This window comes from Asterias amurensis, chromosome 10 (genome assembly GCF_032118995.1).
Source record: "Asterias amurensis chromosome 10, ASM3211899v1".
In the NCBI taxonomy this organism is placed as follows: Eukaryota; Metazoa; Echinodermata; class Asteroidea; order Forcipulatida; family Asteriidae; genus Asterias; species Asterias amurensis.
Genome location: NC_092657.1, coordinates 15,500,097 through 15,526,386, shown reverse-complemented (window position 1 = coordinate 15,526,386; position 26,290 = coordinate 15,500,097). Strand labels below are relative to the sequence as shown.

General features: G+C 40.3%; 1 protein-coding gene across 1 annotated transcript; it reads left to right on the top strand.

The window, feature by feature from the left end:
* Positions 1-1,387: 1,387 nt before the first annotated feature.
* Positions 1,388-20,121, top strand: LOC139942730 (monocarboxylate transporter 12-like). The gene is made up of 4 exons (XM_071939525.1): positions 1,388-1,619; positions 6,580-6,720; positions 17,602-18,444; positions 19,952-20,121. The coding sequence occupies exons 1-4, from the start codon at positions 1,388-1,390 to the stop codon at positions 20,119-20,121; spliced, it is 1,386 nt and encodes a 461-aa protein (XP_071795626.1).
* Positions 20,122-26,290: the final 6,169 nt, after the last annotated feature.

Here is a 26,290-nt window from a genome sequence, read left to right as displayed (position 1 = left end):
TCGGTGATTACGAGGTGTTCTTAAACGACCGCGGTACCGCAGTTCGACTTTTGAAGTCCCTTCGTTCGAGCTCCTTCTATTCCTTCCTCCATGGTCATACCGAGGTTGCCCGGTGGCTAGAGACAGTTCGAATCATATGTTTTGGCAGCGGGTACCGCAACGATGTAAGAGATGTTAAATTTGCATTGGTTTTTGTATTCTGCATCTTAGTAAAGGCGAATTAGGAAGTTTCCAGGAGAGTTTATTTATGCATTTGTAAACCAATATACTGGTAAAAACATTGTGGTTTTATTCCTGCTGGGCACAAACGAAGCATCTCCTTAAAACCAAATCCGCGATGAAAAAAAATCAGTAGCCCCAGAAAATGAGCATGCACATGATCTGCGCATCCACCGCGTAGCCCACGGATAATCGCCCGAGGGGTTTAAGTTGTCATCACGACTCGGACATGGTTTGGGTTACCAGGGAGCCCCGATTGCACCACCGTCATCCGTCACGTAAAGCCCCCCTATTGTTTGGCGTCACGAACCGCCCACTCGGTGTTTTATGTCCCGTCTCATCCCGGAGGTCGCCTTGGTGTCACGAGGCACGTTATAGATGAACACGAGACGGTAAGCCACCACCTCCTTAGATGTTTAGATGACCAGTTAGAACGTTAATGAGGAATATGTTTACCGGAGTGTACACCGGCTTGCTGCTTATGCGTGCAATGCACAGAGAGAGGTTCCTAGTATTCCGAATTTAGATCAGCAAAGATACTTTGGTAAATGATGCTGTGGATGAGGCCAATTTAAAGAAGCTGCTTAGCTCAAAATGCAGGAATAGTTTGTCTACAAGAGTGTCACATACACACAACTCAATGTGTAGTAAATTTAGAAAAAGTTTTTATGATAATACAATTCGAAAAATGATATCTGTGCCGGACTCTTTCCACTTTTGTTATGTTAACTGGAAAGTGGTGGGGAAATAGTAAGACTTTTGGTCCACACTTGACATCACTCGCTTGAATGTTCCCCGAGCAAACAAAGTTCAAGGTCGAAAAGCTTTCAGTGTATCTGGGCCAATGATTTGGAACAATCTCCCTATGAACTGTCATTAGGGAATCTGTTACTCAATCTGCATTTCGTATAGTCCTGATGAAGAGTCAGCTTTGTCAATTGTAATGCTTTCTACTGCGCTATGATATTGATGTAATAGCGCCTTATAAACTGTAATTGTTATGTAATGTTATGTTATGACCTTTCGCGACCATGTTGGTCTGTAGTGAACGTTTTTGTTTCTCGATATCAATGATTTTTTTTGCAGATCTTTTCGGTAGCAATCGTTTAGGCCGATGAGCTTCTTAATGTGTTTACTTTTGTTTAATCTCATGTAGCTCAACCTTAAAATGCCACCAGGCTGGTTTGAACGCGTTTTGATCTCTTCAAAGGAAACTTTACGAGAAGGGGGTCTTCATGGTTGGATTGCTGTACTTGCTTTATTTGCGTCTTCTGCAGCATGGGCTGCTATAACTAAAGGTCTTGGTATGTTGCTACCTACCCTACAAGAACAGTTCGTCACTTCGACTTGGTTGATTGGCTGGATGGTTGCTTTTGTAGACGCGGCTGCACAATTATCAGGTAATATAAACTGCGCCAATAAAGTCTAAACACCTACAAGTTGATCGGGACCTGAGCAAAATAAATAGGGAATAAAAGGGTAGCGATGAGTTCTTACACGGCCTTTTAAAGCCGGCAGGGTCGAATTGCCGAACCGAAGATGATGGCCTTTATCGCACGGCAACGATCCTGCAAGGTTTTAAACGGACATTTACGAACGAGTCACTACTCTTTTATTCCCGTTCATGAATGCCCTTTCGTTAAAAAACGTTAACAAAACACAATAACAGACACTTTGACAGTTAAAAATTCGAGGTTTGAAATATTTTTTTTTTTCAAGAACTTCGTGAAGAGTGTGTTGCGCGTGGGTTGTGTGTACGCGCGCGCCCTTATAAATAGATTACGCGCGCGCGCTTAGAAGTAGGTTACACGCTGTTACTAATATATATGAATTGCGTTCCGCGTGATAATCTTGCGTGCCTGACACGCGGAAGCCAGCCGGTTATAAACACTGGTCATTATCAACCGTTTAAACACCTCCACGTGACGCGCTCTCCACCAATAGGAGTGGAGAAACTGTCTGGGGGTATTTATGAATAATGAATTAATTCGAATCACTGTTATCTTCTGCCCATTTTGACACCTTTTTTGTTGCCCTTGAGTTTTTTTCGACTGAAAGGTCATATTTGGTGAGAAATAAATAATTTCGCGTTTGGAGTTCATCGCCCAGTGAGCGTTTTATTCAATTTGTTGTTTTTCTTCCATCGATGTCATTCACTATTTTTGTTCGTGACCCAGATGGCCGATCGATCTCAAACTTCTACAGATTTGTCAGTTTATGTCTACGGTGGATTACATAGAGTGCTTACACTGCCAGCAACTGTTTTGTTAGCAAAACCGAATTTCAAAAGTTGCAAAAGCCCCTATTCATCCCAATTCCAGAAGGGAACTCGCGCAAACATCACCCAGACAAATCGTTTTAAAAGGCGGGCACAAATAATGCTGATCTCATTAGTCACATAACAACGATCTTGCTTGAATAGGGGCTTTTGCAATTTTTTATTTTCGACCGTAAGCCACTTAAGTACCCATAAATCCGGCAAACAACATCGTAGTGCAACAACATACACTTTAAGAAAAAATACCCAATGTTGCGTAAAATTTTACTCTTTGTGGTGTTCAAGAGGGAACATGGTCGTTTGGAGGGTAAAACGCTACGCAACAGGGGTTGCGTCGTAATTTACTCAATTTCTGTGTAAAACGGCTACCCAACTATGCGTCAAATTTCTTACCCAACTTTGTTGTGTCAAAATGTACCCAACAATCGACTACCCATTTACTCAGTAGTTTAGCACCATAACCCATAGTGTTAAGTAAAAAAGAAGTAATGCATTTTTGTAGCAAACACGGACACTAAAAAAAAAACATTTAAAAAAAAGCCATATACATTGAATTGGACTGGACAGTATAATTTCCGATTAATCTATGGTGATCACAACCTAATAATAACCTTGCATAAAACGACCGGAGAGTTTTTGTACATTCAGGGGGTGAAACACGAACACAAAAGTCTTGCGAGCAGACTACATGTAACAATCTCTTTTTAGAAGCGGTTTTGGCTCTGAAAAGAGCCGGTTGGTTTTGCCAGACCTGTTATTGACGAAATTGTTGAAGCTACTATCCGCGTCTTTCCTGGTGATGCATTTCTCCCTTCAACAGACTGTTGTTCCTCAAACAAACTATCTACCATAAAGCCAAAATTATCTCTTGACAACCGTGGTTAAATGAACATCAGACATCAACGACCTGCAACATCAGAATTACGTCCACCCCATCCATCTTTGATTATGACTTGTGCCATGCGACTTGTACGATACGTCCGTGTGTGTGTAATGTGCACTTTGCATTATGGGTAAAATGGTTTCCACGAGGAGCAGTTTACCCAATTACGTGCAACATTTTACCACAAAAAGAGCATTTTTTAGTACGTCGCAAGGTAAACTTGACCCTGTGGCGAGGAAAATGTGTTTTTGTACACATAAGTTGATTTCACTGGCTAATTTTTGTATGCAACTTAAAAAGGTACAAGTTACCTTCTCGGGGCACAAGCCAAATCGCCTCGTTGCCCAACATTGCGTAAGAAGGTACTCAACTTTCGTACCCAGCACATTTACTCAGCAAGTTTTTACACTTCTTTTTTAGAGTGTAGGCATCAACATGTGCAGAAGATAACTGTGCATCGGATTAATTATCTAATTTTGTGCACATGAAACACATCAAACGTCAATTAAACTGGCTACCCATCAGGTCGCGGTGTGGTGGTTTCAACTTTCCGCTGTGTTCAGTTTTCCGAATGACCAAATACGGTAGCATTACGTTATGCTATGCCTGCGCTCAGTCAGCGAAAGTAGTCCATTTTTAGTGCCGTATGGAGTCATTCGTTACCCTCCGGTAGCTGTCATGGCGGCGTCCACGAGTCGAGTACAACTAGCGGAAAGAGGCGTGGATCGTATGAGTTGTTTTGTTATGCAAGCAGAGTGTGACCTGCCTGAAGTTTTACCCATGAATACATGTAAAGCGTGGGGCAAGAGATTATGTGACTACACAGAAAAGAATCGTGATATAAACAATGTGGGGTCACTGCTGAGAGAACTACAGTACAAGCCAGGGTACTCGCGGAGGTATCTGAACACGCCGGAAAGCTAAAACCGCCACACCGGATTGAATACAAAGTTCTCCTTCTCACCTTCAAATGCATCCACGGTCTAGCTCCTCCCTACCTATCTGAACTTATAACATCGTGCAACCATCCCGCTACTCCCTTCGCTCCTCTCAAGGCATCACGCTGAACCACCCATCTCCCAAGATGCTACCCACACTTGGTGATAGAGCCTTCACTACTGCCGCTCCCAAATTGTGGAATAAGCTACCAATGTCTCTTCGTAATCAACAATCTGTCAATATGTTCAAAACACTGCTCAAAACTCACCTGTTCTGTTAACAATTTCTCTGTCAAGCGCATTTGAACATGTATATGGAAAATGCGCTATAACTACATTATTATGATACTATTTGAGATTCCGATATATATGACCATTTGTGAGTGTTTAGATACTTTATTGGCTTAGTTTAGTTCTCTTTTTGGGGAGAGGGTAACTACATTCCGCCGAAACCACATGTGTTCTTTTCGTGAATCATGTTCTTGGGGTTTCGATTACATTTGTTTCTTAAAGACATTGAACACTTTTCGTAATTGTCAAAGACCAGTCTTCTTACTTGGTGTATCTTAACATATGCACAAAGTAACAAACTTGTGAAAATTTGAACTCAATTGGTCAACGAAGTTGCGAGATAATAATGAAAAAAAAAAAAAAAAAAAAAATTGTCACAAAAAGTTTTCAGATGCTTGATTTCGGTACCACAAAACATAATTCTGAGGTATTTAAATTAAATTCGTGGAAAACTACTTCTTTCTCGAAAACTACGTAACTTCAGAGGGAGCCGTTTCTCACAATGTTTTATACTATCAACAGCTCTCCACTGCTTGTTACCAAGTAAGTTTTTATGCTAATAATTATTTTGAGTAGTAACCAACAGTGTCCACTGCCTTAAAGTAAGTTCAGTTTTAGGCCCCACATGCTCCCTTTTTCCGTCGACATTTGTTCACGTGTATCCGTTCCAACACGAACCGCAAATCTTGTGTTGATTTATTTTGTATTCAATTTAAAGTTGTTGATATTATATATTTTATAAAGTCATAAATATTGAGCTCCAATTGACCAACAATTTCCTTTGTGTCAATGTGAAGGAAAACAAACTCGTCTTTGAATTTAGTGTCTATACAAACATTATTTCCAAAACTCCATTTAATATTTATTAAACTTGTTCTCAAAGATTAAAAATTATGTCTATTGATTTTGTTTTAATCGGCAAATTATGTTAAATAATCAGTGGTTCTTTTCTTTACCCAAATAATGATCGTCTTTTGAAATCCCAACCTTCAATTACCTTTAAGGCCATTGGACACTTTCGGAACAGAACAAAAAAAAACATAACGTTCACAGATTTACAAATAACTTACAGGGTTTACATAAGGTAACGGTGAAAGACTTCTCTTAAAAATATTATTCCATGAAATGCTTTACTTTTTGAGAAAACATTAAAACAATATCAATCCTCGATATCGAGAATTACGGATTTATTATAAACACATGTCATGACACGGCGACACGTGCGGAAACAAGGGTGGGTTTTCCCGTGATTATCTCCCGACTCCGATGAAAAATTCGAACCTAAATTTGCACAGGTTCGGTTTTTTATATATATATGGTCCACACGTAGTGTGGGCTTTTGGACAATACTGTTTACCGAAAGTGTGCAATGGCTTTAATTGTTTTAAAGGCAGTGGACACTATTGGTAATTACTCAAAATAACTTGGTAACGAGTATATAATGGGAGAGGTTGATGGTATATAAAACATTGTGAGGACCGGTTCCCTCAATCAAGCGTCTGAAAGCACACACCTTCGTGTGACAAGGATGTTTTTTCTCGCATAGTTATCTCGCAACTTCAACGACCATTATTTTGAGCTCAAATTTTCACACGTTTGTTATTATATGCAAATGTTGAGATACAACAAGTGGGAAGACTGGTCTTTGACAAGTACCAATAGTGTACTGTGTCTTTAAAACCCAATGCAAACTGAAACCCCTTTTTAATATATACTAGAACTATTAAAAACATAAATAATTGCATTGTGCAGAACAACAATATTGCATACTTTATTGTGCAATTTGTTGTCCATGTTTTGAAATTTTGCGGATTTTGATTTTATTTAGTAAGATCTGCTTATCCGACATACCATTGTGCTTATTGTATTCGTTTGTTCTGCTCTGATGTATTGACTCGAGGTATCGTCTGAAAAAAAAAGTTTATTTCATCTGTCTGTTTTGCTGTATTTTTCCCCCTTTCTTTGTAAAGCCATCATAGCAACGCCCCTAAAGGAGAGATTTGGCGCCAGGACTGTGTTGACAGTGAGTGGATTAGTTGCTGGTATCTCCATGATAACTGCGTCATTACAACCCAATTTATACGCCCTCACCTTCATCCTTACATTAACAGGTATAATATATGTAAGTTTGATAATTTTATAGGGACAACGCCAACATATGGCTACATAGCTCAGTTGGTAGAGCGCCGGCACGTTAATCCGGAGGTATTTGGTTCGAATCCCACTCTAGTCAATTCTTTGTTAACCCCCAAAAGTCATTTTAAAATTTACCCAGTCAGTTTCCCTTCTGGTTTATATTGATGTCATTAATTTACATACAGCATTGTGTGATAATCGAACACCAGTAAAAACTGGTAGCACTCAAAGTAGTTTACGACCCATTTTGTTTTTTTTTTAAATGTCGAAAATAATTTGTTGGTCGTCCAGGATTGGTGTTGAAAAATGGTATGGAGGACTTTAAGGTCCAATAGTTCTTCTGTCAATTTATTTAAATGCATTGTATAGTCATTCTAGGCAATACTATAATACTAATATCGAAGTTTTATATAGCGCACGTCTCTACCAAACAAGGTACTCAAGGCGCTGAGTATAATATACAACATTTCAGGAAGATAGGTAATTGCAGTGATGAATTTTGAGACACAATTACTTAGCACCTTCTAATGGTTTACAGGGTGCTACGGCGCATACAGCAGCCACAGCCAGGATCACCGGGCGAGCCCCTTCTCTTTTCGAAAAGTGCACTGTGTTAGTTTGCATGCGTTACACAACACATGGGACCAACGGCTTTACGTCCCATCCGAAGGACGAAGCAATGGTTAAGTGTCTTGCTTAAGGACACAAGTGTCACGGCTGGAGATTCGAACCCACACTCTGCTAATCAGAAACATCATAGTTTGAATTCGGTGCTCATAACCGCTCGTGCCACGACACTTCCAATTATGTATTGATGAACTGGACTAAATATGATAGAACAGTTACGTTGCATGTGTCTCTTTAAACCGTCATAGACAACTCAGTTGCACTGCGCAGCCTTGCTTTACCCCGTTCGTCACCAGGGCCAATTTCCATAAAGCTGTTTAGCAAAAAGTACTGTTTGACAAATTTATTTGATTAGCAAAATTTTGATCGGCTGCCTGCTGCCACAAAAACGCAAACTAAAGGTAGTTTGGGCTGGCAACAAGCTTCTGCTTAGCAACGCTATTTTGTGCTTACATCAGGCTAAAATAGGGCACTGGAAGTTATCTCACATGTCTCAATTGTCCTGCACGCGCCGCCATCTTCAACGGGTGCGTTTGATAAGCTTCCCTGGGTCGACCCCGCAGTGCTCACTCGGGTGGGCCCCTGCCATGAGCTAATCGAACAATCACACTCGCCCTCTCGTGGTGACGGCACGCACCTCAGGTCACCCCAAGTGACCCACTCCACTAGCAGGGCACTGGGGGCTGACCAGGGTGAGCTCCGCCAAAGCTCTTCGAACGTATCGGGACAGACCGGGGTCGACCCAGGGAAGCTAAACGAACGCACCCAATGTACTTTTTCGTAACTACCCATTGCGCAAGCGCAATCTGCTGAATGAGGTGCATGCTGGTGAAGCTAGGGATCAAACGTGATCGCCAGCTAGACCAGCAAGCACCTCGCTCAATGCCTCACTCCACTACTAGCAGCTGAAGGAGCTGTTTTGCCTCTAAGATCAAGTGGTAGAGAGTTCCAGATGCATGACGCGGCTGAAGAAAAAGACATGTCACCCCATGAGTGTCGAGAGTTGGGTTCAATGAAGAGAAGCATAGAACTTGATCGTAGATTCCTTGATGGAGTGTAAACTTGAAGCAGAAATATTGTGGGAAGCCTTTTCATCAAGAGCTTTGTGGACAATGAGCCAGCTTGAAGATGATTCGTTGAGAGATAGGGAGCCAGTGTAGTTGTTTCAGAATTGGGGTGATATAACAGGATTTTCTAGACAGTGTCACAATGCGGGCAGCAGTATTTTGGAGCCGTTGAAGTCGAGAAATCTGGTTGTTAGGAAGACTGTATGAGAAGAGCATTGCCGTTGTCAAGACGAGAAGTAACACATGCGTGAATGACCTTTTCAGTGGCACTTTTGACCATTTTTAGTGCCGTATGGAGTCATTCGTTACCCTCCGGTAGCTGTCATGGCGGCGTCCACGAGTCGAGTACAACTAGCGGAAAAAGGCGTGGATCGTATGAGTTGTTTTGTTATGCAAGCAGAGTGTGACCTGCCTGAAGTTTTACCCATGAATACATGTAAAGCGTGGGGCAAGAGATTATGTGACTACACAGAAAAGAATCGTGATATAAACAATGTGGGGTCACTGCTGAGAGAACTACAGTACAAGCCAGGGTACTCGCGGAGGTATCTGACAAGTCACCCGGAAAACTGAACACGCCGGAAAGCTAAAACCGCCACACCGGATTGAATACAAAGTTCTCCTTCTCACCGTCAAATGCATCCACGGTCTAGCTCCTCCCTACCTATCTGAACTTATAACATCATGCAACCATCCCGCTACTCCCTTCGCTCCTCTCAAGGCATCACGCTGAACCACCCATCTCCCAAGATGCTACCCACATTTGGTGATAGAGCCTTCACTACTGCCGCTCCCAAATTGTGGAATAAGCTACCAATGTCTCTTCGTAATCAACAATCTGTCAATATGTTCAAAACACTGCTCAAAACTCACCTGTTCTGTTAACAATTTCTCTGTCAAGCGCATTTGAACATGTATATGGAAAATGCGCTATAACTACATTATTATGATACTATTTGAGATTCCGATATATATGACCATTTGTGAGTGTTTAGATACTTTATTGGCTTAGTTTAGTTCTCTTTTTGGGGAGAGGGTAACTACATTCCGCCGAAACCACATGTGTTCTTTTCGTGAATCATGTTCTTGGGGTTTCGATTACATTTGTTTCTTAAAGACATTGAACACTTTTCGTAATTGTCAAAGACCAGTCTTCTTACTTGGTGTATCTCAACATATGCACATAATAACAAACTTGTGAAAATTTGAACTCAATTGGTCAACGAAGTTGCGAGATAATAATGAAAAAAAAAAATAAAAAATAAATTGTCACAAAAAGTTTTCAGATGCTTGATTTCGGTACCACAAAACATAATTCTGAGGTATTGAAATCAAATTCGTGGAAAACTACTTCTTTCTCGAAAACTACGTAACTTCAGAGGGAGCCGTTTCTCACAATGTTTTATACTATCAACAGCTCTCCACTGCTTGTTACCAAGTAAGTTTTTATGCTAATAATTATTTTGGGTAGTAACCAACAGTGTCCACTGCCTTAAAGTAAGTTTAGTTTTAGGCCCCACATGCTCCCTTTTTCCGTCGACATTTGTTCACGTGTATCCGTTCCAACACGAACCGCAAATCTTGTGTTGATTTATTTTGTATTCAATTTAAAGTTGTTGATGTTATATATTTTATAAAGTCATAAATATTGAGCTCCAATTGACCAACATTTTCCTTTGTGTCAATGTGAAGGAAAACAAACTCGTCTTTGAATTTAGTGTCTATACAAACATTATTTCCAAAACTCCATTTAATATTTATTAAACTTGTTCTCAAAGATTAAAAATTATGTCTATTGATTTTGTTTTAATCGGCAAATTATGTTAAATAATCAGTGGTTCTTTTCTTTACCCAAATAATGATCGTCTTTTGAAATCCCAACCTTCAATTACCTTTAAGGCCATTGGACACTTTCGGAACAGAACAAAAAAAAAACATAACGTTCACAGATTTACAAATAACTTACAGGGTTTACATAAGGTAACGGTGAAAGACTTCTCTTAAAAATATTATTCCATGAAACGCTTTACTTTTTGAGAAAACATTAAAACAATATCAATCCTCGATATCGAGAATTACGGATTTATTATAAACACATGTCATGACACGGCGACACGTGCGGAAACAAGGGTGGGTTTTCCCGTGATTATCTCCCGACTCCGATGAAAAATTCGAACCTAAATTTGCACAGGTTCGGTTTTTTATATATATATGGTCCACACGTAGTGTGGGCTTTTGGACAATACTGTTTACCGAAAGTGTGCAATGGCTTTAATTGTTTTAAAGGCAGTGGACACTATTGGTAATTACTCAAAATAACTTGGTAACGAGTATATAATGGGAGAGGTTGATGGTATATAAAACATTGTGAGGACCGGTTCCCTCAATCAAGCGTCTGAAAGCACACACCTTCGTGTGACAAGGATGTTTTTTCTCGCATAGTTATCTCGCAACTTCAACGACCATTATTTTGAGCTCAAATTTTCACACGTTTGTTATTATATGCAAATGTTGAGATACAACAAGTGGGAAGACTGGTCTTTGACAAGTACCAATAGTGTACTGTGTCTTTAAAACCCAATGCAAACTGAAACCCCTTTTTAATATATACTAGAACTATTAAAAACATAAATAATTGCATTGTGCAGAACAACAATATTGCATACTTTATTGTGCAATTTGTTGTCCATGTTTTGAAATTTTGCGGATTTTGATTTTATTTAGTAAGATCTGCTTATCCGACATACCATTGTGCTTATTGTATTCGTTTGTTCTGCTCTGATGTATTGACTCGAGGTATCGTCTGAAAAAAAAAGTTTTATTTCATCTGTCTGTTTTGCTGTATTTTTCCCCCTTTCTTTGTAAAGCCATCATAGCAACGCCCCTAAAGGAGAGATTTGGCGCCAGGACTGTGTTGACAGTGAGTGGATTAGTTGCTGGTATCTCCATGATAACTGCGTCATTACAACCCAATTTATACGCCCTCACCTTCATCCTTACATTAACAGGTATAATATATGTAAGTTTGATAATTTTATAGGGACAACGCCAACATATGGCTACATAGCTCAGTTGGTAGAGCGCCGGCACGTTAATCCGGAGGTATTTGGTTCGAATCCCACTCTAGTCAATTCTTTGTTAACCCCCAAAAGTCATTTTAAAATTTACCCAGTCAGTTTCCCTTCTGGTTTATATTGATGTCATTAATTTACATACAGCATTGTGTGATAATCGAACACCAGTAAAAACTGGTAGCACTCAAAGTAGTTTACGACCCATTTTGTTTTTTTTTTAAATGTCGAAAATAGTTTGTTGGTCGTCCAGGATTGGTGTTGAAAAATGGTATGGAGGACTTTAAGGTCCAATAGTTCTTCTGTCAATTTATTTAAATGCATTGTATAGTCATTCTAGGCAATACTATAATACTAATATCGAAGTTTTATATAGCGCACGTCTCTACCAAACAAGGTACTCAAGGCGCTGAGTATAATATACAACATTTCAGGAAGATAGGTAATTGCAGTGATGAATTTTGAGACACAATTACTTAGCACCTTCTAATGGTTTACAGGGTGCTACGGCGCATACAGCAGCCACAGCCAGGATCACCGGGCGAACCCCTTCTCTTTTCGAAAAGTGCACTGTGTTAGTTTGCATGCGTTACACAACACATGGGACCAACGGCTTTACGTCCCATCCGAAGGACGAAGCAATGGTTAAGTGTCTTGCTTAAGGACACAAGTGTCACGGCTGGAGATTCGAACCCACACTCTGCTAATCAGAAACATCATAGTTTGAATTCGGTGCTCATAACCGCTCGTGCCACGACACTTCCAATTATGTATTGATGAACTGGACTAAATATGATAGAACAGTTACGTTGCATGTGTCTCTTTAAACCGTCATAGACAACTCAGTTGCACTGCGCAGCCTTGCTTTACCCCGTTCGTCACCAGGGCCAATTTCCATAAAGCTGTTTAGCAAAAAGTACTGTTTGACAAATTTATTTGATTAGCAAAATTTTGATCGGCTGCCTGCTGCCACAAAAACGCAAACTAAAGGTAGTTTGGGCTGGCAACAAGCTTCTGCTTAGCAACGCTATTTTGTGCTTACATCAGGCTAAAATAGGGCACTGGAAGTTATCTCACATGTCTCAATTGTCCTGCACGCGCCGCCATCTTCAACGGGTGCGTTTGATAAGCTTCCCTGGGTCGACCCCGCAGTGCTCACTCGGGTGGGCCCCTGCCATGAGCTAATCGAACAATCACACTCGCCCTCTCGTGGTGACGGCACGCACCTCAGGTCACCCCAAGTGACCCACTCCACTAGCAGGGCACTGGGGGCTGACCAGGGTGAGCTCCGCCAAAGCTCTTCGAACGTATCGGGACAGACCGGGGTCGACCCAGGGAAGCTAAACGAACGCACCCAATGTACTTTTTTCGTAACTACCCATTGCGCAAGCGCAATCTGCTGAATGAGGTGCATGCTGGTGAAGCTAGGGATCAAACGTGATCGCCAGCTAGACCAGCAAGCACCTCGCTCAATGCCTCACTCCACTACTAGCAGCTGAAGGAGCTGTTTTGCCTCTAAGATCAAGTGGTAGAGAGTTCCAGATGCATGACGCGGCTGAAGAAAAAGACATGTCACCCCATGAGTGTCGAGAGTTGGGTTCAATGAAGAGAAGCATAGAACTTGATCGTAGATTCCTTGATGGAGTGTAAACTTGAAGCAGAAATATTGTGGGAAGCCTTTTCATCAAGAGCTTTGTGGACAATGAGCCAGCTTGAAGATGATTCGTTGAGAGATAGGGAGCCAGTGTAGTTGTTTCAGAATTGGGGTGATATAACAGGATTTTCTAGACAGTGTCACAATGCGGGCAGCAGTATTTTGGAGCCGTTGAAGTCGAGAAATCTGGTTGTTAGGAAGACTGTATGAGAAGAGCATTGCCGTTGTCAAGACGAGAAGTAACACATGCGTGAATGACCTTTTCAGTGGCACTTTTGTCCAAGTACTTGCGAATCTTACCTATATTCCTGATGTGATATGATGATAAACGAACAATGTTGTTGATGTGTGGCTGAAATGTCATCGATGAGTCAAAAACAACCCCTAAGTTCCGAGCTTTCAGCGAGGGAGCTATCTGAGCATCACCGATGGAGATGTATAGCACAGTAACCTTAGTTAACTGTTGACGTGACCCAAATAGAAGGAACTCTGTCTTATCATCATCTAACTTCAGGAAGTTTTGTTGTGTCCAACGTCGAATCTCTTGGATCAATTATCAAGTCTTGCAATAGATGCATTGGCGTTTTCTTGAGAAGATTTAAACGTGATGTATAGCCGACTGTCGTCTGCGTACACATGGTAATTCAGATTAAATTTGAGGATGATGTCATGAATCGGTAAAGTGTACAGCGTAAACCACTGCGGGCCGAGTACCGACCCCTGTTGCACAGAGTAGTTCAAAACAACAGGGTCGGATATCGCGGAGCCAATACATACATGCTGAGTTATATTGTAGAGATACGATTTGCACCATGCTAGGGCTGTGTCCTCTTTGCCCTCTATGCCAAGGTGATTATGGAGCCCAGAGAGAAGGATGTTGTGATCAACAGTGTCAAAAGCAGCACTCAAGTCTAGCAGGACTAGTGTTGTAAGGCTACCATTGTCCATTGCAGAGAGAATATCGTTGCTCACACGGACTAGTGCAGCCTTGGTCCCATGGCAAGGCTTGTATGCTGACTGGAACACGTCGGACAGGCTGAAAGTATGAATGTGATCAGAAATACGTGATGAAACTACTCGTTCGATGACTTTTCCAAGATATTTTAAGTTTGCAACCGGTCTGTAGTTTTCGAAGACCTCGTTGTCCAGGTTTGGTTTCTTGATGAGCGGCCTGATGTAGGAAACTTTGAGGCTATCGGGGAAACAACCGGAACTAAGAGATTCGTTTACAAGCTTAGTGATGTAGGGTACAAACATATCAATGTTTTGCTTTATCATGGATGTTGACACTGGATCCAGCTCACAGGATTTTGAAGGAGATTTCATAAAACCCTTCAGCAACAGTCGTCGCAGGCTCAAACACATAGTCTACACTTTGATGAAAATGATGAGCGGATGTCTGAAATCTTGGTGACACAGAGTTTCTGGAACTCATTTCGTTTGAGCAACAACTTACCAATTATCTTGAAGAGCTTCTTTTGATCTCCTGAGGATTATTGTACTTGAGATGAATAATGGATGGTCTTTGCCTGGTTAATCAAATTCCTAACTACTTTACATTGGTTGCGATATTCTTGTCGCTGTATTGCCAATTTGCCATTTTTCCGCCACTTCCGCTCCAGTTGACGACAGATCTTTCTCGCTGTACGAATATCATCATTGAACCAGGAGACTTCAGTTCGGACCTTTACTGATCTCGTTTTCCAAGGTGCGTATTTATCCAAGATGTCACTGACTGTACACTCATATTGGCTGACATATGAATCCAAGCAGTCGTGGTCAACTTCTAGATTTGCTAAATGAGTTTCTATGTCGCGGAACACTTCGGGAGGATTCACATGTTTCCATTGTCGGCTCTTTATACGGTTGGGACTTTGGGCTTGCACAGACTCAAGTTACACATGGCTGCATAATGGTCTGATAATCCAGGTAGAATAACAAAGTTTAAGACAATTGGTGGGGAGATTTCACGAGTTATGACAAGGTCCAGGCAATGACCGAGATAATGAGTCGGCTCATTGATATGCTGGGTAAGACCAAAAGCCTGAAGTAGATGCTTAAACTGGTTGGCATTGGTGTTGTGGACGTCATAAACATGAATGTTAAAGTCGCCGGTGATGATGATTTCCGATGGATGAAGCAGATATTCCAAAATCAAATTCTCAAACTCCCTTAAAAAACTTGAGAAAGTCACATGTTGGCCGTTTGAATCTCTTTCAGGTCTGTATACAATGACAAGGCGAACAGATTAAGAGTTTCCGGAAACTTCAGCATGAAGAGATTCAACAGTTGTGTACTGGACGTCATTACTTTTCACAGAGGCAGATAAAGTAGATCTTTACAGTATTGCAATTCCTCCACCAGTCTTGTGAGGTCTTGGGATGTGATGAAAGTAGTAGCCAGCAGGGGTACACTGACGACATGATAAGTTGTCATCTGGTCTCAGCCATGTTTCTGAAACGGCAACAAGGTCCAGATCTTTTTGCAGAACAAAATCAGCAAAATCGTCATACTTGTTACAGATGGACTGTGTGTGTTAACACAAAGGCTTAGTTGAGATTTGGCTGGAGTCACTGGTACTGGAACAGATGGGAGTGTAACTTCACGTAAAGAGGGGTTTATTACCACGATGTGTTGGTCGGTAAACAGTGCTGGGATTTACAAAAAGGCCAAGGTTATGTAATGATAACATACAGGAAGGCCGCAAAGTTGTAGCATGTGTGGATGGGGCATAACGGAGACTGAGAAGCTTGTTTCGTGAGTAGGAATTTGCAGAGTTTAGACTAGCATCTGCTGAGTTTGAGTTGTTACCACATTCAGGGCTAGGATTTACAGCAATGTCACAAAAAATCACAATTTCCAAATGAAAAGTGGCTGGGGAGTTGTCATAGTAAGACAGGGCATTTCAGGTATTTACGACGCTGGATGAGTCCTAGATGTGTCTATGGCAGAATGCAAGCACCACACACAATTGATGCTGATGGAACAAAGCTTACCACAGATGAGTCAGTACAGTACAATGGTCTAGCAAGCAGAGGGAGAATGAAAATGATACTTACCTCCCTTGTCCCAGATGGGCGAACAATGTCCATGGACTATGTGGATGACTGCACAGGATACAGCCACCTAATTGTGTGTAAGCTTTATACACCAGAATTCTCAACTGAAACAGTGAAAAATTCCAACAGAAAAACACTATTTTCACAATTCAGATGACTCCAGGATTCACAAATAAAGTCCTGTAGATTCCAGGTGTAGTAACAAATCCAGTTGTATAAAAATAACAACACAAATTGAGCAATATACTAAGAAATTAGCAAACAAACACAGAGCTGATTTGAGTGGCTGCTGTCAGGCGCTCAGTCAAATCGCAAATAGCGCCCTCAATTCGCCAAAGCTGGAGAACTGTGTACAGACACTGTTGGGAAAAAGCGCCAATGACGTCAAGGGGTCATTGCATATCAGTATCATATATAAGCAGTTTTTGACTCTCGGCTGAAAAAGTAGTCTGGTCCCCTGACCACAAATTCCTTGACGTCTCTTGCTTAATAAAAATCTTAGGACAGGTATCACCCACGGTTAAAAATAGAGCATGACGCAACTTGTTAGGGTCGGGGTCATCTCCAGGGAAACCATGTCTGCACTAGATGCGATAACGTAACCCTCCTCCTGGTCCCGACGGCCGCCAGGCCAGAGGGTTACGAGATTATTTTGATCGGCAGTTAATGACAATCAGGTTCAACACGTATAATTTCGACAGCTAGTCACCAGATTTGCCCGATTTTTACCACTTTCAAAAATCATGAAACATAATCCTCAATCAATGTCTAATGAACACTCAAGTCAAAACACCTTTTAACAAATATTTTTGAAGAAAAGTTACAAAAACTTACCAGATCCCAGAGCGATTTCCAAAGTTTATATATTTTGAACCTGTCGCATCGCTTTGCAAACGCATAAAAACTCCTGCGGCCGACAGGACTGACATTACGATTCCATGCCGAACATCAACGATACTGTCCGAATGTTGACGACATCACGTTCGGAACATTTCGGATGACTTAAAAAAGGAGGAATTCCTCCTTTTTGGTCACGTGATTTTGGGTGATACCGGACCCTAAATTCGACAGAGCCAAGTCGGAGATTTTTGGGTCTGGGATCCAGACTACTAAAAAAGCCGCACGTAGAGGTGCGTTTTGGACTTGAATTAGTTATTACTAAATGCAAATTTTAAGCGTAAAATGCTTATAAATCGGCATGTACGATGTCTGTTTGGCCAAAAAAAAGGGTAATACTTAAAACATTGAGATTATCTTGTAGCCGCTGTTTAACCTAATTATATTCCTGTTTTAAGTTTGTGTATAAGTGACTTGACTACATTTTCTCTTTTCGTCACATGCATTGCCTATGGTTTGAAATATTTGTTTTACTATCCAGGATCAGCAATTGGCATCCCATACGTGATAACGAAGCATCTGGTTGGAAGTTACTTTACTAAATCGGTTGGAACAGCCTACGGTTTGGGAACCCTAGGCGCCTCCTTCGCTCTTGTGACCATTGTTCCCTTGATAAAGCTCTTCCTAGATACCTACGGCTGGAGGGGAACAATGCTACTACTTGGAGGAGTATTCTTACATCTCGCTGTCATTGGAGCTCTGGTGAAACCACCTGCAGCTAGTAGGAGTCAAGATGGTTATGAGGCAGCTCTCACAGACGAGGAGCAAGAGACCGGGGAGGACAACGTGAAACCCAGCAACCGCTCTGGCTGTTCTTGTTTTACCACAGTCTACTCATTTACTAGAGATACATTTAAGCTCGGTTTGTTCTCATCCATATCGTTCTGGCTTGTTTTATTTGTTTACACGGTGACGGAAATGACAAATTGTGCCTGGTTAATATACTATGTGCAGTACACTACTGTGTCGAAAGGATTCACACTGGAAGACGCGTCACATTTCATTGTCGCCTTTGGAATAGGGAGAGCAATTTCTAGTATTGTGATTGGTCCATTAGTTCAAGCTGTAAAGGTTGTCAGCGCAACCATATGGTTTGCTGTTGTTTTACTTTTAATAACAGTTTATTTTGCTGTCGATCCATGGTTGACGTCTTATTGGCCGATAATTACGAATTCTTTATTTTATGGAATCGTACTCTCTTCTCATTTTATACTCTTAAATGTGGTTATCAAGGACAGCTTCGGGAAGGAACAGATGGGCCATGTACTAGGATGGTTGGGAGTGGCGTCTGGTTCGTCAATGCTCCTTCTGTTGTATTTTCCAGGTGAGTTATAAAGCCCTTTTTTTTTTTTTTTTTTTTTTTTTCATTACTTTAAAGGCAGTGGACACTAATGGTAATTGTCAAAGACTGGTCTAAACGGTTGGTGTATCTCAACATTTGTATAAAATAATTAACCTGTAAAAATTTGAGCTCAATCGGTCATCAAAGATCGAGATAATAATGTAAAAAGAAAACACCCTTGTCACACGAAGTTGTGTGCGTTTAGATGGTTGATTTCGAGACCTCAAGTTCTAAATCTGAGGTCTCGAAATCAAATTCGTGGAAAATTACTGCTTTCTCGAAAACTATGGCACTTCAGAGGGAGCCGTTTCTCACAACCTCTCCCCATTACTCGTTACCAAGAATAGTTGTAAGATAATAAATATTTTGAGTAGTTACCAATAGTGTCCACTGTCTTTTAAGCCATTGGACACTTTCGGAACAGAACAACAAAAAATCACAGATTTACAAATAACCTACAGGGTTTACATAAGGTAATGGTGAAATACTTCTATTGAAATATTATTCCATGAAATGCTTTACTTTTCGAGAAAACATTAAAACAATTATCAATTCTCGATATCGATAATTACGGATTCATTTTAAACACATGTCTTGACACGGCGAAACGTGCGGAAACAAGGGTGGGTTTTCCCGTTGTTTTCTTCCGACTCCGATGACCGATCGAGCCTAAATTTTCACAGGTTTGTTATTTTATTTATAAGTTATGATACACGAAGTGTGGGCCTTTGGACAATACTGTTTACTGAAAGTGTCTAATGGCTTTAAACACAACTTTAAAAAGTCAACCCTTACCGTTCATGTCAACAAAGGGAAGTCAGCTGTTGCGTGTCATACACAATGAAAGTTATTTTTACTCCATAGAAAATATAGACTTGTCGGGTGATGGTTTTCACCAAATTATACAAATTAAAAATGGCCGCTTCATCGCAACGTATCTTCAGTGGTAGCTATCCAGTTGACATCCTGATGTTAAATGACACCAATCAATTATTAACTTGTGGCACCAGTAAAATTAGTGTTAGAGGAAAGGTACACGTTTGGTAATTACTCAAAACAAATATTAACTTAAAAACTAACTTGGTAACGAGCATTGGAGAGCTGTTAATAGTATACAACATTGTGAGAAACGGCTCCTTCTGAAGTAGTATAGATTTTGAAAAAGAGGTAATTTCTTACTAAAATAATAAAATACGTCTAGCCAGAAGTATGTTATTCCTATCTGAAAGCACACAAATTGGTCAAACAAGTGTGGTTTTCTCTCTCATAATTTTCTCCCAACTTCGATGACCAATTTAGCTAAAATTTTAACAGGCTTGTTACTTTATGCTTACGTTGGGATACACCAAATAAAAAGACTGGTGCTTGACAATTTTACCAAACGTGTACCTTACCTTTAACCGTCAGTTGTTATTGCATTTAATAAAATAGGATCCTATTTCAATATATTGTTTCGGTAAATTTTGGTTTTGGCGTTCTTGTCCCCTAGGATTGATTTATGACTTAACTGGAGACTACAGAGTGGCTTTCGGTCTAATGGCTGGTGTACAATCACTGACTGTTTTTTCTGTACTGTCGTTACACTGGAGGCAGAAACACTATCCAAGACATCCGAGTCGTCAACATAATTTAGATAGGACAACGTATTTCCAACGATAAAAACCGACGGCCTGCAGCCGATTAAATACAGTTTTTAATTGTATGAAAAGCGCTATATAAAAACGAGTTATAATAAGGGGTCTTGTCAAAACTCATCCTGGACAGACCACAGGACGAGGCTCGTCCGATGTCACATTTTTGTCGGACGGGCCAAAGGATGGGAGTTCATATGGAACAAGGTTCCACACGATGAAATGTCTACTCCCGTCCGATACACAGTGCCCAAGGCACCCCACTGAGCGCTCTGCGGTTTCACTGGCTCATTAAACACTAGATAAACAAACCTGGGTTTTGTGGTTTGGGACAAGTCTGGACTGACTGTTTGGAGGTCACTGTAGGAAAGATTATACTAGCATAGCTCATGTAAACCATTAACAGTGTTTTATTCTCCATTCCTAAATTGTATAGGTTTATAAAAAATAAACTAATGAAAAATATAAATATCAAAAGAAAACTTTTTGCAATAATGGTGAAATTATCCACCAACTTCAAAAAAAAAACACGGATGCTAATCATGGCCACCCGTTCATGCACAGGAAATTCCCTTCAAAGATTTGTACCCTTCAAAAATTGACCATAACACTCAAAACTTGGTGGATTGTGGGGTGATGTTTCCAAGGTTATTTATTGTCTAAATTACTTTCAGAATAATTTCTATTCATTCACGATACATCAAAAGGGGGTACATCATTGTAAAGGTGCTGTTTCATAACATGGATTTCTCAAATAATTAGATTGTAAAAGGGGTTGTCCCACTTAATAATTAAATAAGCTTTTATTGACACAGAAGAACAACATAGACAATAAAGACAATTGCAATTGTGTCCACAGACTGAAATCAAACGTTGAAACCCACCCTGTTAAAAAGTTACAAATTGAAATGCATAGAGAGCTTAAGATATGACCGATTCGTCTGTAGTAAATACTCAAGGTCATTGAAGCCCAGTGTGAAACCCCAAACTAGCCCTCGCAGACCCCCTGCTTGTTTTCCAGTAGATATCAATCATAACACTCTGCGGTTTGTAAACAAATTATCTCTGGTGAAGGCCAGACACTGCGAGCTCGTCCTATAGCCCGTCCGATAAAGTAATCACTACAAGGGAATTGATCATGGGACAGAAACCTGGTCCTGGACGGGTGCCCGTCCGTTGGCTGTCCAGGATGAGTTTTGACAAGGTCCCTAAGGGAATCAATGTGTGGTGAAGAGGTTTTCAACAAGTGGTTTAAACCCGCGCCGAGGCCTGGACTTGATAATTTTACCGAGACGAAGTCGAGGTAAATTATCAAGAACCAGGCCTCGGCGGGTTTAAACCGCTTAGTAGAAATTTTGTAAGCAGTATTTTTTGCTAAACAGATGAAACTGACGGATAAATGGGCCATGCTATTCACAGTGAAACATTTTGTAATCTCGGGGGGTAGGGGGTCGGGAGGGAAGGGGGAGGGAATCGTGAGGGATTCACAAACGTCCTTGTGAGAATGTATTTTGAAACGTTAGCGTAGTTGCAAATCTTGAAACGTAAGCCTAGCTTAACTCGGGATTGAAAGCGTAATTTTGTATTATAGCGTAACAAATCTAAAAAATGTGTATGGATTGTATAGTAGCTGCGTAATATCACTTCATTCACAGAATTAACAAATATTTTTTGACAAAATTATGCTTTGAGAGAACTTTGTTGATTTTTTTTTTCCAACCTTTTGTACAAATTTATTATTCAACTGTTCTTTTTTCGATCGGGGGTTCCGTTTTTTTTAATCCCTTTTTTCTTCTTCATAAAACATTGTTAAATCTACTCACACAATAACACTGTCAATATAACAAAATGCGGTATTTCTACGTTTGGACATCCTTAATCTTTTTGTAATGTTAACTGAAAACTCCTAGCAAAATAAAGTTAGGAGCCATGAAACAAAACAGAGCGTAACATTGGATCGTTGCGATCATAAGAAATAACGGATTCGACACGAGGTGTACCGACTGACAAACACATGTTGACAAACATGTACTCCCAACCCCTCCCAAGCTCACGGCGAGACCCGCAAGCTTGGAGTTCATAGCGCCTGGGATTACACCTCCAGCCCCCCACGAGACACGGCATGCGCGGTATGGTATAATGCCCCGAGGCTTACGTTCTGATTGCTCCTCGCCGTTGGCTATACAACAAGCTTCCGTTACACGGACTCTTTGAATGCGAATCTTACGTTAGATTTTTCACCATTGTTTACATTTTGTAGCGATAACTTGAATACATGATCTTTTCCGTCAATTACCCGTTAATAATTTTGTAAAAACAAAATATTTAAATTTGGTTTGGTAAGTAATTTGGTTAGATAAAAACTAGCCCGGAAGGTCACGTGATTGTTTGTACCACTTTTTGGTTAGAACAGTCACGCGACCCAAGCTTTTGTTTTAATTTGCTCAAAAACGGCAAAATGTGATGATTTTTTTTATTATTTTTTTTTTTTTATGGACTGTTCTTTTTTATTCCTGGAGGACTGCTGAATTAATTTCTTAGTCTATTTTGTAGCCCAAATAGCCAAATTTGGCCGGTGTGTCCCTTTCAAAATTGTAAACCTTAATAAGAGCCGTTTTTGTACTATGATGCTTCCGGTATGATGATTAGATAACCGGAAACATGGAGTGTTTTGACATGTGACTATAAAGTTGGTCACAAACAGCCCTCTCAGTTAATTTAGAATAAAGTGCAAGTTACTGATTAGACGGTAGATTTCTAATTTCATGTCAAGATTGGGCTTCTTTAATATAACATATTAAAGCGTCTTTCCAGTCAGAAGGAAATGTTCCAGAAACTATTGATGAGTTTATAATGTTAGTAATTACTGGAAGCAAAACATCAAGGCACTCACCCACAAGGTTAGTAGGCATGGGATCCAGAGCGCATGATCTCTTAGAAGTATTGACAACAAGCTGTTTTACCTGTGACTCGGTTAATGGTATGAAACTATCAAAAAAGGATATTACTAGACATTGTTTCAGGTGTAAAAGATAACGGCCTGTCCACAGGGGTTGAAACTTCCAAGTCGTCAAGTTTAGCATGAATATTAGATATTTTCTTTACAAAAAAGCTACCCATATCTTTGGCAAGAGACAGTTTATCTTCAAAAGGTGGGTAGAGGACGTAAACATTATGCCCAAGCAGCTTTTTAGATGCTCTAAATAATTTCCTCTGGTCGGAACTATTGCTTTCGATAAAGTCTTTGTAAAAACTGCAGTGAGCTTTGTTAAGAAGAAAGGTAACCTTATTTCTTAAAAGCTTATATTCTGAAAGATCAGAGACCATGTTTGTTCGTCGCCACTTCTTTTCTGCACGTCTCCCCATCCTCAAGGCAGAGTTGATGTCTTGACTAAACCAAGGAAGACGGGGCCTAGCGGTGACCAACTTCGACTCTAATGGGGCATTTGTGTTAAAGGCACCAGCAATCTAAAACCAGGTGGGGTTGCTTCAACCTTGTGGGCAACATCCATATCTGTAAACCAAGTCCATGTAAGGGCAAACAAATCAGCCTTACTATTAATAGTATAAAAAAAGAAAAAATGTTCTGGTAACAAGAGATCTGGCATTTAAGCAACAGAGTTTAAATAGATCATCAGAGGGATCAGCAGGATTTACAACAATGTGTTTAAGGACAGGGGTGCGGTTTTCAAAAGCTCTCTCATTATGAACGCAATCAAGCCGGTGACCAATTTGAACAGGAATTGTACACTTATAGTTAACAATGACCTGCTCTATTACCCCTGAACTGAATAATTCCATTCGCTCATTATGAACGCAATCAAGCCGGTGACCAATTTGGACAGGAATGTTACACTTATAGTTACAATGACCCGCTCTATTACCCCTGAACCGAATAATTCCATTCGTTTTTAGAATAGAAAGCAATCCAGGCTGAATGGAGTGACAAGAAGTCTTACGGGTATTAAAAAGCTGACCACGGGAACACATTAAAATAATAGAATTACTAGACATGATAGAATGAGAACTATCTGAAAGTATAAAATGCAACTCGTCATTACTATTAAATGATTTTGATCGAGATTTATGATTTAAAAACAACAATAACTGACACGCAAAGCCCAAGTGAAGCAGAAATAAAGAAGCATTCTTTTCTGCGCGTCTGAAAACAAAATGACATAAATTGTTCAATTATACAGAAGTTTTGCCTATTATATTGAAAGCACCTTGGTTTGTAGCTCTTAGTGGAATATTAATGCTTGACTTAATCTAAACATCTGTGTATTAAAAAAGCAAAGGGTGTAAACAGGTAATTATGTGGACAGCTTGCAAAAAAGAACCTTTATTAAAATAGACATAACTCTTCTTAGGAATTATCGACTTCTTTCATTGTATTTTTCTAATAAGCTTTACAAAAGGCAAACAAAATCTATAATGTAATTGTTGTACTTCAAAAAAGCATTGACTTACCACTTTGACGGACTTACGCCAGTGTTATTCTTGAGTGGGGGTATTTCCTGTCATATCTATCGACGACATCGTCGAGGTTTTGTATTCACTCAAGAAATAAGACTTTGCACTGTGTGCATGTGACGTGTTGTGCGAACTTCGTGTACAATGGCTGTTTGCGGTTTTGGGCAGACCATGCACTTCTATTTATAGCAAGTTCACAAGCTTGTACAGATAAATAAATCCACATTTTAGTAACATTGCAGGAGATGGAAAGTGTATTGGGCTTTTTTATGGTGCCAGCTAATTATAATGGATGAAATTGAGTTTATTATTTCCAGCGCAAACAACATTGTAACAAATTGGGTGCAATGGTTTGGGATTACACTAAATTTCCGCCATCGGGGAAAAACTGGGGGGGGGGGCAAACTGGGGGGGGGGGGGGCAACAAAAATAGCTGGGGGCGCGTTTCCCCCCATTGCCCTCTTGTAGCGCCGCCGCTGCATGGAGGTATAAATGAAATGACCATACCGTCCACTAGTGAGTAACTTAAGATAAGATGGGGGAATACAACAACTCACAACACAGTGGCGATATGGAGGTCGTTTCACTAAATGTGTTGAATGAAACTGAAGGTGAATTAACAAGACGGCACACCTGAAACCTTGAAAACAATAAATCAGCCTTTTGAAATTACATCAATAGACAGAGAGCGGTGGGGGTGGGAGGCATTCCTGATCGGGCAAATCAGATGTTGCTCTTTATTGTTACGCCAGAGATCAACTGACGTGGCAATTTTGCCTTTTTAGTAGAACCGCAGTGCAACAAGATCAGCAGTACCTTGTTACAGTCATAATTAAACAGAAAATCAATCGTGCAGTACACGACGACGTTTTGATTACAGTGGCCTATTATAAAGCGCTTATATAGGTCCGTAACGCCGTGGCGCTTCAACATTATCACCCCTGGTCGCTGGGCCTTAAATCAGTCCTTAAACCATCTCAGCTCCCTGGGGAGTACACAGATTTTGTAGCCAAAATGTAGCGCACTAATAAGCTAATAAATCACAAGAACCATATCTGCCCTCGCAGGTACCCATTTATCCCTGGGTGGAGGGAAGCTTTTGTTATACTATTGGTAATTATTCAAAAAAATTATTATCATAACACATTACTTGGTAACGAGTAACGGGGAGGGGTTGATATTATAAAACATTGCGAAAAACGGCTCCCTCTGAAGTAATGTAGTTTTCGAAAAAGAAGTAATTTTGCACGAATTTGATTTCAAGGCCTTATAATGACATTTTGAGGTCTCGAAATCAAGCATGTGAAAGCACACAACTTTATGTGACAAGGGTGCTTTTCTTCCATAAATTTCTCGCAACCTCGACGACCAACTGAGTTCAAATGTTTCACATGTTTGTTATTGTATGCATATTTTGCGATACACCTAGTGAGAAGACCGGTCTTTGATGATTACTAATAGTGTCCAGTGTATTTAACGGTTTTGCTTAAGATCACAGGTGTTACGACCGGGTTTCGAACCCACACTCTGCTAAACAGAAATACCGTAGCTCGAATATCCGCTCGGCCACGGCACCAATAATGTGTAATAATATGAATAACAATAACACACGTGGGTTTATGGCTTTATGAACGAATACAGTTAAAATTAGGTCGTGCATACCATAACATTTAATATTCTATGGCGAGCAACTGAAGCTCTTAACTGAAAAAAAGCCCTATTCG